The 18,125-nt window shown below is 35.6% G+C and overlaps 1 protein-coding gene across 4 annotated transcripts in view; it reads left to right on the top strand.

Annotated features, from left to right (window-relative positions):
- The window catches only part of LOC113504126 (glutamate decarboxylase-like), a 51,737-nt gene that overhangs the window by 12,404 nt on the left and 21,208 nt on the right, over window positions 1-18,125 (top strand). Inside the window, exons 1-5 of one of the 4 annotated variants that reach the window (XM_026886265.1) lie at window positions 6,492-6,930; window positions 7,151-7,236; window positions 8,432-8,507; window positions 17,332-17,441; window positions 17,679-17,805. In XM_026886265.1, the coding sequence (XP_026742066.1) occupies window positions 7,171-7,236; window positions 8,432-8,507; window positions 17,332-17,441; window positions 17,679-17,805 (379 nt within the window). In that variant the 5' untranslated portion in view covers window positions 6,492-6,930; window positions 7,151-7,170. The other 3 variants (XM_026886268.1, XM_026886266.1, XM_026886267.1) reach the window with 3 other exon arrangements.

Here is an 18,125-nt window from a genome sequence, read left to right as displayed (position 1 = left end):
ACGGCTCTGCCTGCGAGAACATCGCCACAAAAGAAGATCTTGCTATATTGTTAGTCTTAAAAGTTCAAATATACATTAACAGTACGTCTATCTTTCAAGATGGACTCGATATAACGATTTAATATAGTTCTAAAATAACGCATATCTTCGTTTCTTTTTGTAATAAGTCGCGAACAACAGCTGGATTTTGTAAATTGAAATTACATTTTCATTAACTGGCATACTGCGAATTAATTAATGCCCTTCAATCTAATATACCCATACATTTACAAATAAACCACATTAATACCGCATAAGGTATACCCATACATTTAAAACAGGACTTAATGTTTAAGACAACAAAGTCCCTTTTACGTCCATAAATAATTTAAGTCTTAAAACTTATACATAAATCAAACTTGTCCTATATTACAGGTACATTCTGACCTGCGTAATATCCCCCACTTAAGGGGCGTGGCATTGACGTCATACGCCCCTACCACCCCCGGGGGACGGGGGAGGAGAGGGGAGAGCGGTCGAGGAATTTCCCCCTTTCGTAAAAGCATCTCGTTGAATATTTGCATCAATAAATTGTTCTGATATAAAATTCTTTCTCGTTAATGTAAATGTTGGTATTTTAGTTAATTGGCGGTAGTTTATTTAAAGGTATATATATATGCAGGTAAAGCTAAAATTTGAATAATTGTGGTAAGTTAAATACCGTTGAAAATATTTGGGTAATTTTAAGCATAAATTCTCAACGAAATTTCTAATTAACAGAAGAAATATACTATGTTTATGAGGTCCAGGTGAAATTCTGTTTCAGTATTTCAATAAAATTATTTTAAAACAACAATTTCCTAAAACGGTACCATTTGCCACAAATTAAGAGTTGATAAAATTTTAGGGTCCCTGTGTGAACCGTTAAGTATCAGACGCGGACAACATCACATACATTGTTCTGAACCCAAAGTAAGTTGCTAAAGCACTTGTGTTATGGAATTCAGATACAACGAATGTACCACAAACACCCAGACCCGAGACAATGTAGTAATGTGAATTTTTACATTGACCCGACCGGGGATCGAACCCGGGACCTCAGAGTTAGCGACACCTTGTAACCGTTGCGTACGCCACTCGTCGTACAAAATTGAAATGATTCCTATTCTCTTAAGCATTTTTCCAATACAATAATTAGAACTTAATTGTAACCTTGTGTGTACCGCCACGCACTGAATTTTCAATTATTGTGTAGAAAAATGCTTAAAAGTATACAAAAATGGTCATTTTGAGCCAAGTTTCATTCATTCACGAGCTGCTGCCCGCGACTTCGTCCCCGTGGGTAGAAGATATAAGTTATGATTTATACCTGCCCTGATTTTTTCCCTATTTTCCATTGTACCTATCTTCGCTCCTATTAGTCGCAGCGTGATGGTTTATAGCCTAAAGCCTTCCTCGATGAATGGTCTATTCAACACAAAAATAATTTTTCAAAGTGGCCCAGTAGTTCTGGAAATTAGCGCGTTCAAACAAACAAACAAACTCTTCTGCTTTATATATTAGTATAGATTGGCCATTGTAAAATATCAGAATCGGGGTCCTGTTAATGGCTTACCAGCATGAGTCATTAAAAGTATTTATATATTTAAAAAACAAAATTTATAACCTGAATTAACACATACGACACTATTTATCCAGATTTTACCCGTCGGATCATATTCGATTTTTGGCGGGCGGGGCCGCGGGTAACAGCTACTAGTGGCATAAAAACAAAAATAGCTTTACTACCATAAAAAACTGTACAAGCAAGGCATTGCGGAAATGTACTTAAAACAAAAGCGTGGGTGGTGCGTGGGCTGAGTTCAACTCTGACCTTTCGCGATGACGCAAACTCTGCAACCTGTATATGTAGTTGCGGGCTGTTCGTTTGACCTTTTGATGACGCAGTTTCAAACTGAAAAGCGTTTGTATTTGCACTAATAAGGAAGTCTGAAATAAATCGTCTGTTTTGTATTTTAATTTTGTCAAATCTGTTAATTCAAATGAAAAATGAGAGTTATTTAAAGTATAAGTAATTAATGGATATTCTAGATAGCATCAGAAGAAGACTGTTATTCTTTTCATATTTTTAAAATTAATTTATTCTTCTGTCGCGGGGTGTTTCATAAACATTCAAGTAACATGCACAAGGCATGAAGGCACCCATACTCAGAAGCATTCGTGGATCACACAAATATGTGCCCTATTCGGGGATTGAACCCGCCTCACGCAGAGTTTGTCTAGCGTTATGTTATCCATGCAGTTAAGATCGAAGCAGAGATAAGTGAAGTGGACGATATGAGAAAAAAAGGGGTGAGGGATGGAAGGGAAGAAGGAATGAACGAATGTATTAAACTCAGATTATATGTAGCAAAACTATTGGCAAAACAGACTGACAAGATATAAGGTTGGTATTCGTTGATAAATGGGGAATTACTTTATTTATTTATTTAATTATCTAACTAATCTACCATTACAGGTTACTTAACCTAATGCGGTAGCTAGGACTAAACAAAGGTCTAAGTATTTATGTGAACTAGGGTTTCAAAGATTGAATTATTATGCACATAGTTGCAGGTCTAAATTCCAGCAACTGTTTTAATATGTAATTTACAATTCGTTCTGTACTACACATTTCACAAAGGCACATGTAAAATACTGTAAGATATGTAATAAATGAGACACACTACATTGGGCATTTTCCATGAGGAAAGCCGTCACGGGTCGCAATTTACATTAATGTAAAAACAAAAATTTTAGGAGACTAAGTCACTCGAGACGTAGGGACCAGGTGCACGAGTTCTTTATAAAGAACTCGCAAAGCGCATCGTCGTCTCCATCCGTGATCAGAGGGTTGGTCTGGTTTTGGCAAAAATAATAGGGATGATGACAATATTTTTTTGCAGTGTCCGTCTTGTAGTTTTTTGTATAATAATGGATACGTATTTTTTATTTGTCCCGCAAAAACCGAATTGACCAAATTACAGTGAATGAAACTTACGCGTGACGTCACGATTGAGTATAAATTTTACTCTATCGTTACGTCACAAGCCCCCTCTAATAAACTTTAAAGCAATAAATCTCTGTCAATTCTAGTTTTTCTGAAAAAGAAAAAATACGTGTCTCATACTTTTTAATTATCTAACTGAGGGACTAATGAGATTTTTGGTTTGATTTTTGGTTAATTAAAGACAAAGTTACTTTTTATTTAATACTTATTAAATAAATCCTGCAACTGGCATTCTCTAATACTGGTACTACTACATTCTACAATAACGAGAAATGCCATTAATTACCGCGATTATGGACGTTAACCGTAGGTTTAGCAACACCTTAACGCGATAATATGACAACGGCATTCACATTTTGCCGTTTAACCTAGAAAGGTTCACGTGTATTTTAACATATAGATTCAACTTTGAGCATTTCACAGCAATTGCTGTTTCAAGTTGTATCAAGATATCACACACTGTATCATAACAAGGTGTTGTTATGATACAGTTGTAATACTCAGCCCTCTTCCTTCACTGATGTAACGACCCATTTAGACGATGCGAGATATATCGTGCAAGTTGCAATACATTGTGCAGCCGCGCAGCTCTGGTATCTAAAGTGTAATAATGATCACCACCAATGAATTACAACTTAACTGTAACCAGGAGCACCTTTACTCGATAGCTCAAGTGACGGTACATCAAAAAAAATATTGCGTTAAGAGGCATTGACGTTAACCACTCGTGTGGCCATAGCATAACAGTCAATCGAACGATGATGGACGCTTTATAAACGTGCTAACTCAAAGTTCAAAGGTAGCTGGACTCAAACATAATTCTCCACTACCCACACATATTTTATCCTTAACAAGACCTATCCCTAAGCTTGCAATATGTCTGAAACAAAATGGCGCACCCAAAGCTCGGCTGTTTGTAATACACCCACACGATCTCCGTTTGCTTATGTCACCCACGCGTGGATCTTTTGTACAAATGTGGGTTGTAACTCTTTTAGGGGTCTGTACGGGATTGAAACAATGGTTACGCGTCTTGAAAAGAAAGCTCTGGTGATTCAAAATTAAAATCAACACGTTTTGTTTTTAAGTGATTTTTTCTGGCATTTTCGAAACGATTTCGGACACTTCTTTATATGTATGAGTCCAGTTGTGAGATTCCAAATAGCATTCTTATCTATACTAATATATAAAGCTGGAAAGTTTGTTTGTTTGTTTGAACGCGCTTATCTCAGGAACTACTGGTCCAAATTGAAAAAATCTGTTTGTGTTGAATAGACCATTAATCGAGGAAGGCTTTAGGCTATAAACCATCATGCTGCGACTAATAGGAACGAAGATAGGTACAATGGAAAATGTGAAAAAACAGGGCAGGTATAAATCATAACTTATTATCTTTTTACCCACGCGGACGAAGTCGCGGGCAACAGCTAGTTGAGAATAAATGTCTTACATTTTAAAACTGACGACGTAAAAATAACAGTGTTAATAAGTTGAAAGCTATGTGTGTGTGTTTGAAAGCGACACAGTAGCACATTTACAGGCGAACCGCTTTGATGGGGTTTTTTACTTGATTGAAGGTTTTGTAGCGATGATGCTTAGACATGTTCTGAGAAAATCGGGCCAGTCATTTCAAGATAATTAAGTCTTTTCTACGGTGTTATAATTTTTTCTGCGATGAGTGACTTTCACTGTCAGTCCTTAGCTCCTAAATGGATGAACCAATTAAAATGTAGTGCTTTTTTTTGGAAGCATTTTGAATTTTGCATTTTACCTTGTGAATACTGTTTGAGTGTTTATGCCTTTAAAAATCAAGAAGTTTCAAAAGCAAATTTCAGTTTTCAAAAAATACAAATTGCTCTTTGTAAAGGGCACCGCAAAATTACACAACTCACAATTGACTGTTTTCAGTCCATCAATTTAAACGGAACAAAGAGAGATGGAGTTTGTGAATGTATTTCTCTTACTTGTAATGTTGCAATTGTTTTCGGAAGTTCGTTCATTTTATCTTTAACAATACATTGTCGCTTTATTTATTGTTTTTTCTGTTTTATATAGTCGTAGTGGCCTTGGGGTTTTAGGCATGGATTTGTATGCATAAGGTTTGGTGTTCTAATCGTGGTAGCCATGTGACTCTTTCAAAGTCATATGTTATTTTGTAGCATATATACTCTAGGCCGATGATAGTGATTTGGATAGACATTAAAATGAAACTACTTTTACGGATTTTAATTTTACGGACGAACTAAAATCTAAAATTAAACCGCGATAAAATCCGTAAAAGTAGTTTCATTATATGTACTTTCTTAATTATAAGACACCTCTGACAAATGGTGAAGGAAAACACCGTGAGGATACCTGGGTTACAAATATTGGAATCTAGAATCACCCGCGGTGAGCTAGCGTGGTGATCAATGCTCAAACGTTCCTTATACTCGTACGTGGAAAGGCCTGACGTTTAAGTATACGTTTTTACTGATAGCAGATTTATTGAATGTCATTTGACTCTATTTTTCTGTATATATGGCAAGAGGCCAATGTTTAGTAGTAAGACATTTATAGGCTGGTATTGTTCTTCTTGTTCTTATAACCACTAATTGCCTTCCCGTTTCTTGCCTTTCCCAATCTTTTTCGGGCTACCTTTCCACGACTGTAATTTTTTACCTCCTTTTATTTGGGAAACAAACAGTAACTGGTTCAGTTACGTGAACACATTATCAAAAAAAAATTTACAATTTATCTTGCATTATAATAATTTTACATTAGAGAAATAACAAAATTAGAAACACAGAACATAGCAGTACTACTTCCATTTAAATAATAGTTATGACGTCACAGTGTTGGTAATTTTAACATGTCCGCCATTTTGAAACGCGTAGGCGGATAACCAGAGATTCTGTAATGTGTAGGCGTAAAACAGGTGACCTTTGACCTTTGCGGAACCTATAATAAGGTTTGCAGCTCCGGGCGGAATATGTGTAGGTTGGATGAGGTCAATTTTGTTTTCTGTATTATTAATAAATGTCACCTTATTTAGATACCTTTTTCTAACAAGATTATTTTATCTGATTATTTTTTTTTTTCGAAGTATTTATTTAGTTGTTTTAAGAAAATCCAATAAAAGGGCTTAATACTTAATGTGATTTATAAGTAAGATGAAATTTAATGAAAATATACCTACTTACAATAATATCTAATTAAAAAACTAAAGAACTGATATAAACTAATATTATGCAGCAATAAAAACATACCTACAGATTGTATTAATTAAAATAATTTATTTCTGTTTCTTTAAATAGTACAAATCATATATTATAATTTTTATCCCTTTAAACGACACCTTTATCAAACCTCTCAAACTTAATATTAAAAAAAAATCACGATAATAAATTACCAACACACATTACAAAAATCTAACAAAGAAATCAATTTTGCACATTAATTTCATTTCAAACAAACGAAAACAAGTTAAATTCAAATTCATCCTCAACTTCCAGACGTCATAATTACAAATTAAATGCATATAAAAACCTGAAAATCCCTGTAAAATCTCTGTAAATTGTACGGGCGACGCCCAAAGCTGACCCAATTCCGATTATTGACCAGCCCCATCCCTCAGCTACCTAAATGTCACCCCCCACGACCTTTTCAGCGCGCATGCGCTACAGCCTGAAACCCCTGAAGCCTCCGAGCCCAGATTTCAGTCTACCTAGCACCGCCTCACAAGCAACCAGCTTTCAGGCTGAAAATAATCTTGAATTCAATTCTCACACATATATATGAGATATTCTAAAAGTGAATTAATTTTCATCAAATATCTTTTCAATTTGAGGCACATAGTAATCTGTTTTTCAACCAAGAATATATCTTACAAGTAGTGTTTGGTGGGAGAAGGTTTTTTTGAGGTATGTATCTCAATATTTAATTAAATTTCATTAGATGTAGACCTAGAATTTGTTTTTTGTATAATTTCTAGTTTCATTTTCACATCTTTGCTCTGAATATTAAAACTGCCGTCAAATGAACTCATTTTAGTTACATTTTCTACTGTTTCGGACTATATTTTTACCTGGCAACATTTATGTGTCAGAATCATTAATATTTTTTCTCTCTTTCTGTCCACAGACTTTCTAGAAGTTAGAGTAATGTCAAAGCTGAGTTTGGACGGCTTTTTTTCATACTGCAAGCAAATCGCAGAACATATACAGTTGGTTCGTTCAATCGATCATTACTAGTCCGCCATCTTGTTTTGTGCCGCCATATTGTATTCACTCCCTTTGTTCTAGATTTGCATGCAACCTTTTTTATGCATGCTTTGTAGTTATCTTTTAATTTTCTTGCTTTTAGTTTTGAATTTTAGTTGGATTTTTTGAATTTGTGTCGATTTTAGTCTAATATGCTTATATATTTTAAACAATTAGTACATATCGATTTAAAATTAAATGATTATCATTTTATTCTGCCGTAATTATTATAAATAGTTAAACTGAGATTTTTAAACACAATTTTAGTATTAATCAAATTAATTGCGAATTTCTGAAATATTGTGCATAAAAAATCTTTCTTCTTTTAAAAATTAACGGTCGCGTCATTGGCATTATAAAATGTATTTCACATTTTTTTATTTAACGGTAAAATCTCGAACACAGTTACCGTCGGTAAAAGAAAGTTCAACTTTCGGTAACTTACCGTCGGGTTAGATCATTGACATTAACCTAACTATTAATTAACAATTAGACACTTTTATTTTGTAGGTTAAAAGGTAGCAGTAGTAGTTTTCGAATTTTAATCATTTTTGAAATTATTTATTCATTGTATTTAGTAACTTTATCCAGAATTTATTTATTGATTAATCCTGGTAACATCGTTTCGAAGCTTATAATTTTTTAGATTTAATAGATTACCTTAAAATTGATTTATTATTATTGCTAAAAGTATTATGCCACGTGTATTTTTTTATTAACATTCAAGAACGCCTACTTAGATTACGCATTTTCAAATTTGACACATGGAATTTAATAACCCAAGAAAAGATTGTCTACATAAGTATTCAATATACCTTTTTATGAAGCCAATGCTAATACATAATTAAATTGTCCCACGGCTGTGCAAAGACCTCTTATTTGAAGAACGAATGAGCATCTACCACCACGCTTGCTCACTTTTGGGCTGGCGATGCAAACGCTTGTTCATACATGAAATAGAACTGAAGGCCTAAAACTATGTCGAATTGCACCTTAGCTTGAGGGTTGCCACTGTCTTACTTTCAGATGTGGTCACTGATGATGGCTCCCAAACATTATTTTTCGCCTGCCGGACAAAGGGCTTTTTGCTTTATTTTATATTATGTATTTTGCTGTATTTTTTTGTCTATATATTAAGTAATTTGTGTGTATGTGTGTCCAGGGTGAGAGAATGGCGTCACTGTCCGGCCAGGGTACCCCAAAACTAACGTCGTCAGTCGGCAATCTCTACTATGATTGTAAGTATTAAGTTTTAATATTAAAATAATTCATTTTCAATTCCTATTTAAAAAATAATATTATTTTTTAAATAGGAATTGAAGTAAAGCAGTACGGTTCCACTGATTATTAAGACTGCGAGGATACTTTCATTCGCCTAAAAAAAAATTAATGGAAATTTTTATAACGATTGCTATTACATGTATACAAGATAGGTGTAAAAACATCACAAGTGTTTTGCTTTTGTTCTGTATATTTATACTAGCTGTTGCCCGCGGACCCGCCCGCTGTAAATCGTAAATGATCCAACGGGAACTAAATCATAAATCGGGATAAAAACTATCCTATGTGTTAATCCTGGTTATAAACTATTCCTGTACCAAGTTTCGTCTAAATCCTTACATCTTTCTACAAACTGTCGCGTTAATAAAATTAATTCTAACTCTAGATTCTAATGTCACAAAAATCAGAACAAAAGCGTAAATAAATCAATTAACCCTTACTTAAAATCTAATTGCCTTCAGCTTTGAGGCTGACTTACAATAATTAATTAAGGCTATCAATTGTGAAGGCGTTACTTGCGGTTTCTGCACTTTGATTAATTGTTTAACTAAAATACAAGGGTTGGAACGTGTGTGTGAGAGAAACTGGTTAAAAATGTGGATTGAAATGGACCGAGATTTGTCTAATTTGCTGATTAATTTAAAAAAATTAATGTCATTTTTTATATGATATTTTGATGGTGACAAATACGGAGCAGATTTTTATTACAATTGTGAAGAATTAAATCTTCTCTATCAGAAGTTTGCGGCCAATAAATAAATTTAAAATTTGGGTCAAACGCTTATCACCAGCGGTCTTTAATAACCCACTGCTGGGCCTTAGCCGACGGACAAACTGCACACTCAGAACAAGCTATCGTAAATCATACAAAGGGTTGTCCTACGCGGGTTCGAATTCGCGACACGTCGCGCGTAGCTTTGGCGTATTGACTTCAACTACTCGGCTATCCGGCTTTAACTCCATTTACGGCACCTCCTATCAGGGCAGGCTAAACGATTCATCAGTTAATCTACAGTTCCGTCATTTTTCTTCTTAGCGCCCGTTTTTGTCCAATGATTCAACCTCATCCCATAATCTCAACCTAGTTTTACCAGACTACAACCATTTCCCATCCATGGGAAACACTAACAACCCTCATATCCAGTGACAAACTGATTAAAAGTTAAAGCTCGCGCCTTATCAGCGCTTTCCGTGAGAGGGCGCCACTTCCGACGCAGGAAATGACGTAACACCCGCAGATATCATGTTACGAGGGTAGATGTTTTATTATATGATAACAAAGTTGTGGAAAAAAAGAGTGTGTAACTGTCACACTGAAGTGGAAAAACCTTCCTCAATTGATAGGGATAGATATCAGTTTAAAATTAAAGTAATAGATGAAGGTTTAAAAGCATTGCTTCATCAAGCACTTTTGAGATGAACAGAGAACTCATACGTATCAAATAATGCACTGTTTTAGTTTTCATTTCTGAAACCATGACGTTTTAAATAAATTGATTTCCAAACAGTTATATCCTCGTCTTGTAGAAAACTACTATCACGTTATATTACTGTCAACAGCAAAAGTACATGATTAAAATTAGAAATTCAATACTAATGAACGGAGGTCGCGTCAGAACTGTGTGGCATCAAAATGATCTGAACTTAGTTCTGGCACGATTTCTGATTTAAATCATTTACTTTTGAGAAAGTAAAGTCTGAATAATAAAGAAAGATCTCCAAATAAGAGGCTAAATAAAAATCAACCTTCCAATCTCATGTTTTCTCAACAAAGTTATCAAAACAAACAACACCATATAACTCTCTCGTTTTTAATGAAACATCACAATACATTCTTTGAATACTTGACTTCACAATTTCCCGCGCATTCGTTGCACGAATAATGACTGTTCCGAATTGTTCCCGTTTTAACCCAACCCTCGTCTGCCGACGGAGAGGTCTGCACGACCGCGTGCTGTCAATTTTGGCGCATAGATAAATTGACAGAAGTTTCATTATTTGTGAAATGTCATGTTTTATTCCTTGGTTTTATATTTTGTATGAATATGGGTGTTATTTTAAAATCTAAATGTTAGTTGAGGAAATATAGGTTACGGTTAGTGCTTAAGAAGCGCTTGAGAATGTCTAAGTCTTAGAGAATAGATAGGATTTTAAGTTTATTAATGTACTTAACATTTTTATAGAATAAAACAAGAAGAAAATTTTTTTTGGCCGTAAATTTTTTATTTGAATCTAATTAGTGCACAATTAATTTAAGTATCGTATTTTTCACATAAAACCAAATAACTCCCGTAGGAAATAATTAAATCCTTTTATTTCGGAAGGTTTCAAAAACATTCAAGTCATATTCACAAATATACCCAAAGGCTTGTCCTAGACCGAATTTGTCCTACATTCTTGGTTTTCATACTGACGTATACATCACGTCTATCCGTAAAATCATTTACACGGCAACAAAAAATCATCCTTCAAAAATGACACATAACCTACAAATTCCAATGTCAGTGTCAAATATACCTTCTGCCAAACCCTCAAACAGTCATTCCCCTCCGATTAGTTACACGCGCGTGCCATTCATATTGAACTACAAATATTGTAGCACACAGCTGCGTTTTACAGCGAGCATCAGGAATTTAATTAAAAATTCTTAGCTACGTATGTTTGGTATGAAGAGAGCGGTGGCTAATCTTGTTTAATGCTATTGTGGTAATTTAGACCGATGTTGTTTTGTCTATTCTATACTGATTTTGTGTTGAGAAGGTAAACAGCGCGTTTTTTAGGGTTGAATTGTCGTAACAACATGTTTGGTTCTTACGTTCGATTTTTAATGAATGATTTGGGTGACGTGAGTCAAATGCTTTCAGATTTTATGAGGTCGCGGTGGTATCACAAACATTCAAATCACATGTTGAAAAACACCCAGATTAGGACTAGCATTCATGGATCACACAAATGCTAGCTATCTCTTTACTTATCAAATCAATTTCCATCTATTGAGATTTTTAGTAAAAACCGGTGCACCAAAATTGATAAAACCTGTTTCAATATATGCTAGAATCCTAAAATCTGAAAATATTTCAAGTCTACATAACGAACTAACAAAAAAACATCTTCTTTCTCTTCTAATATATAAAATTCCCGTGTCACGATGTTAGTTACCGTACTCCTCCGAAACGGTTAGAACGATTCTTATGAAATTTTGTATACATATTGGGTAGGTCTGAGAATAGAACAACATCTATTTTTCATACCCCTAAGTGATAAGGGTTGCTCAAAAAAAAATATTTTTTTTATTATTTATACGAAATTGTTTGTTTTTATTTTTTTTATAATGTGGTATTAAAAATACATACAACTAGAAAAAAAAATCGGCAAAACAGCTTTTGCTGGGTCAGCTAGTATACAATAATACTCAAAGTTTTCATCCAAAAATATCCTACAAAAAACAGAAAAACATCTACCACTACCACACAAAATCTCTACCACCCATTAAACAAGCAATCTCTTTAAAACAAATAAACAATAAACAATTTGGTCTTATAAAACTGGCCCTATTACTGATCTGTCAAATGTAAAGCCCACAATTTATAACAGACTGTCGAATGTACAGAACTGTATGTGCCAAAGAATTATGAGTGAGACTGGAAGGGGTACTGGTACCGAGAGTTTGAAATATGAATCTTAAAGTAAAGGAATAGAGTTTTAAATTGCTTGACATGGTGAAAAGGAAGGATTTCGGTGTTAGAGTTTTATAGAGCGTAGAGGTTTTTTTTTTCTAGAGAAAGATGAAGATAAAGATATTTTATTTTGTAAAAACATGGTACAAGCATAGGTCTTAGAATAAGTATTATGAACTCATGTTCTGCCACCAATAAAAGCGAATGTAAAATACATATGTGTGCATCACTCACTTAAAAATTCTTGTATGCTATAGTAGCATTTATCTAGAACGATGTAACGGAAACTTAATTGCACATTGCAAAACAAAAAAGAAAGGCAAATAAAAGATTGATCTCCTCAATTTTTATTTTTACGTATCCAAATGGAGAAAAAGCACCCTATTACTAAGGATCCACATTCTGATCGTCTGTGACCAGGCTATATCTCATAAATTGTGACATCTAGAGAGTTGAAATTAAAAAAAAAACTATGTTCACAGTTGCCTTTTAACCTTAAAAATACTTCAATAATTAAATAATACAGATCAAAGTCCAGGCAAAACCACGACTAAGTTCAGTCAAAAATTTGATCGGGGACTATTACAGTGCGTACACAAGACAGTTAAAAACAGCCTATGTTAAACAGCCTGAGGCCTCGTTGTCGCGAGTCCAACTCGTAATCAGGCGGTATTTTAAACCCGATAAAAAATGCTATATCACGATACCCCATCCAGTTCCTCACGACCCTCATGATCTATGGTGCTCATCTCTCGAGCGGCATTAAAAGCCCATTCCTGTGCATCTCTACAGATAGGTGGTGTTACTGCAGCTACGATTGATAGACTAGGGGGATTTACCGGATTCACTCGGGAAATAGAATATTTTTTTGGTATTTTTCTTCTTTGGAGAGTATGGAGTGGGTGTTTTTTGCTGTCTTGCAGATTTTTTGTGAAAATTGAAAAGGAAAACAAAATTAGATACGGTTTTATGAACCAAACGGCTACTTAGTACTATATAAATAAAACAATTGCATTTCCATTTTTTTATCATAATTATTAAAAAGAACTAATTAACAAAAATATAGAATTATTTAATCTTAACTTTTCTACATGTATTAAAAAAACACCTTCCAAAACTTTCGACTCTCTTTTTCATGCTATCCCATCATATCAGCATTCCTCACTACTCAGCCATTTTTTACTCCATCCCCAAAATAACAAGATCCCTCTCCTCATTCCTCCCTCCGCAGTGATCCTCACAAATGAGGGATCCCAGTAATCCCGGGTCATTACCGCGCGGATCAGTTTGTCCCGGCTTGCGGTATTTACTGCCGGGGGTAAGTAATGCTAATTGAAATATAGATACTGGTTACTATATGGAAAGGAAAATTGATGGGGAGATTGCATTTGTTTTAGAGACAGTCGTTTTTTGAATAAGGGAGTTGGTGTTGTTTTCGGGTATAGCCCCCACACTCACCCCCTCCCGCATCTGCAGCCCCCAACGGGCGCCTGCAACTGCTCGGGCGGCTGCAGCTCCTCGCTCCCCGCACTAGCCCCCATTATAGTTATAGAAGTTATCTATATATTATAAAGTATTGTTGTGGTGCTTTTGCGGATGTCTTTGTTGTGTAACCAACGAAAGCACCACCTTCAACGTCACCGAAAAGACAATTTGTCTGCAGAATTTCTTTGCCATCAGAGCAAGTGCCAAAAAAAAAATCCTGCTCTTTTAATCATCTGTCACAGATGTTAAAGGTGTATATTATTTTCGTTAGTGTAGCCATGTGGTTTTGTATGCACACGGTGCAGGTTCCACCCCGATTCAGCTAAGTACCAGTGTTTTACAAGGAGCGACTGTCTATCTGACCTTTTCAACCCATTTACCTGGGTAATACGATACCCCTTACTTAGGTTGTTGTCAGACTTTCTAGCTTCTGACTACGCGTAACGACTATCAAAGATGTGTTATTAAAAGCCGTTACCCACAATTTGGCGTACCTTCCGAAACACGTCGGAACTTATAATGTCATAGATGGTCACCCATCTTCGGACCGACCGTTTCAAGTGTGGCTTAACCTGTACCTCCTCCTGCGTAAGGATGTAAGCAGTTGTCACATATCTGTACACTCCCCCGACTCTTATCATTCTAACTTAACAATACATTAAGACCCACTTACGTCACTTCCAGGGCAAACTTACCCAACATTAAAACAATGAAAATCAAACCCTATTTTCTGCTTTTAAAGTTGAATTTCCCTTGCCCCGCTTTCCCCGCAAAATTTCAAACACATTTATTGAATGTTCAACGTTATCTCGACTTTTTAGAGTCTATTTTTGTGTGGTATAGGTCAGCAAACATACAAAGTGCCCTCAATAGTATTTGGAAGGCATTACATCGCATTCCAGATGTTATTTAAGACAATTTTCGTTTGAGCTTTATATCAAGCGATTTTGAACTCTATGCTATCGTTATAGAGGTGTTCTAAGGTATTTTGGTATATTGGTTGGGGTGGTTTTAGTGTGAACTTATGTTGTCTATGTCATAAGCCGTTTGTCGATGATTGTACACTTTCTGGACGTCTGTTATTGAAAGGAGAGCTTTCGATCGAAAATTGATAGAAAAAAAAAACTGTACCTATTCATTTGTTGAACGGATTTCCTCGACGGTTCAAAAATAGGCGCAAAATGTTTTGAGAATGTACACAGATGAGTTTAGCTATTTACCAAAAAATATGTTGAAGTAGGTTGAAATGGTATGCGTTAAAATCTCAACACACTCTTGCTCTGGTTGAAAATAGGAGAGAAAAGCTTTTGCTCATCCGTGGGACAACATAGGTCTAAAATAATAAAAATTGTCTGATCATATCGACGTACCTTTCACATTCTGAGGGTCTAAAACAATGTAACATCCCATAAGAAAAGACTGACTTGTCAGGTTGAAATTTTAAAGATTCTTCAGCATTAGGACTCTAGTTGCACGGTTCCAAAGTGTCATTCTTATGGACAGGAATCAGCAAGAAACTCCTAAACTATTATCAAGGAATATGCATCAAAATCAGCAAAAAATATTTAATCCGCAAATCTCCGTAATCCCTGCACCGAAAGGGATGGACAGAGTGTGTTTGACAGCACTAGATAATGTTCAGCGATGCGTCGTAGAGGGGCGGATTAGCTAAGTGGACTTCTGTGTAGGCGGGGTGAGAACCTTGTACCGTGTGAATGGAAAGTACTGTGTTTAACATTTGAGGTGTGATTTTTGCTTGCCATCAAAAAGGAAAAGATATTTTAATTGTGTTTTAATATGACTGTGCTTTGAGGCTTTGCCAGTTTCCGTAAGCTATGATTCTTATAATTTATTTATTGTTTAATATCGTTGAGTGACTTGAAAAAAGAATGTTGCACTAAGGAATTGCATCCTTGTGTCGCGGGAGCATTCACAAATATTTAAGTCAAGCAGTCATAGGACAAGCATTCGTGGATCTTACAATCGCTTGTATTACACGGGTAACTAACCTGCGACACGTCGCTTACAGTGGACATAGCTTGGTGATCACAACCACTCGGTTATCCGTGCATTTCGTAAGTATTTTCACTAAGAATATGACTGTAGCTTGGTTAAACGTAAGAGTAGTGATCGGTTTCAAACGAAATGAGATCAAATTCAGTCTCTCATTTAAACGATATTTTTCAACACTTTTCAAGTTGTTTTAAAGAGGCAGAGAAATAGGCAAAAGTTTTAGGCACAGTTATCAAAGCAATTTCGACCCTGAAAATGTCGTGTCTTTTTGTTTTTGAACTTAAACAATACCATTCCATCTCTGTCGTTTTCTGTGCACCAATTTTGTGCCTTTGCTGTTCACTGGGACAGAAACGTCAAAAGACTGCAAACTTTGAATACGTCATACATCTGCGCCCAACCCTCCCGATGCAACGGGGTCGAAAGGGCCACTGATTAAAAAGTCACCGCTTTTAATATCTTTCGCCCTTAGTCCGAGATGTGGGGTGATCCCGGATTAGAATATGTGACGCGAGTTATTGTTTGGTAGATAGTCGAGGGTTGAGTTTTAGGGTTGAGTCTTGTATAACAGATTTGTAATTAAATGTTGAGTAATAATATTTTTATTGAGGTAAGTGGATTTGATGGTGTAAAATTATCATGTTAAATGCAATTAACGCTGTTTTTTGAGCCACTTGTTGTTTAAGTTACTGATGTTTCCTATAATTGAAAATGTTACGATTATTTAATTAAAACATGTATTGGGACCTAAACCGAATTAATTTTCAACTATATAATATATCTTGCTAGCATAGGACTTGGCAACTTTTTTCTCCAAAAAACATAATAACCAAAATATTCTCATCATCATCCACAAGCATTTGTCCTCCCACAGCTGGGCATAGGCCTCCCTTTTCTCGTGCCAATTTCTAAAGTCCTATGCTAGCCTCATGCAGACTCGACCCGAGACCTTAACTATATGCTCCCGGACGACCGACGATTCTTTTGCCTTGCCTTGGCCACCTAAATAACCTTAATATTTTTTTATTGTTAACTTATCAAGAAAACAGGAACTAATTTTAATATTTCACCAAAACAGTTTTTCCCGAATCTGTATGCTTCCCTATTTCATCTCCTATTCAAGTCAAAGGGCAAGCAATCCTTCACACAAACAAAAACTCAGCTTATCACTAGACAATAGGAAAAACTACAATACATGCAACTACCAAGTTACAAATGCACCTACTAGACTAGCCCTCAAACCTTACCGCTTAACATTTTGTATAGAATCTCAGTTGACTTTCGAATTTCCGAACCGCATGTATATATTTGTAAGTTTATATTAAAAATCAACATTCGCGGTATTGTTTGGCAGCGTGGGTATGAGTTGAGGGATCTTGTAGCTTACTGTATTAGGATACGGTTGGATTTTAAATGAGGTTAAGTTAGATAGATCAAGAACCGTTTTTCGAATAAGGTTCATTTTAAATGTTATTTTTAAAATGGAACGGAATTCTCTAAAAACGTTAGATTATTTTAAACAGTAAAAAATGTCTTTATCATATACGTCATAAGCTTCTAGCAATTCCAACTTTCATCCCATAGTAATAAGGACCTTTTTCCTCAGCGATCCTGCCGTACCGCGAGGACTCGCAGGCGCAGACCCGCGAGTTCCTCTCCCGGGTCGTCGATGTTCTCCTGGACTACGTGCATCAGGTCAACGACCGGAATGAGAAGGTACAATAGTTGTTTTTCTAAACCACGCCAAGGAAACTGGTATTGTTCTAATTTTGATTTTTATTTGGTAAAAAGAACGGTTACGTTCGTCGTCATAAAAATGTCCTGGGTGGGAATCGAACCCACGACCTCCGATATACTCGTAGCAGTCAGGGCTACAAACCACAAGACCAAAATTAAAGTCAATAGTTTCCATCGATTCCAAGCTTTCTGCCTAACCCATTTTTTTTTTCCTAGATCTTGGAGTTCAAGATGCCTGAGGAGATGTTCAAGATGCTGGACTTGCAGCTCCATGATGAACCTCTTCCTCTGAAGCAGCTTCTAGAAGACTGCAAGATCGCTCTCAAGCACCAGGTCAAGACGGGTAAGTGATCTTCTTTATAGAGGGACTTCGCGAGGATCAAACATGAGGAAGAAGTTTATCCAAATTGGTCTGCGAGTAAGACTTGCAACATTGAAGGTTCCAGACAATTATGCTTTAGTAAAAACAGTATTGCAAAAGAAAGTCAGCTATTAATATTTGTATTACATTTATAAAGGACACCTATGAAATTTATGGCTGTTTCTGTGTGTTGCTTAAATCGATGTTGTATTTTCATGTTAAAGCGGCTTTAGATACGATCGTGATAATTGTATGTGAACACAAGTGCTTCAGCAACTTACTTTGGGTTCAGAACAATGTAT

Source organism: Trichoplusia ni, chromosome 21 (genome assembly GCF_003590095.1).
Source record: "Trichoplusia ni isolate ovarian cell line Hi5 chromosome 21, tn1, whole genome shotgun sequence".
NCBI lineage: Eukaryota > Metazoa > Arthropoda > Insecta > Lepidoptera > Noctuidae > Trichoplusia > Trichoplusia ni.
The sequence above is the reverse complement of the archived record's forward strand: the minus strand, read 5'-3'. Positions and strand labels throughout refer to the sequence as shown.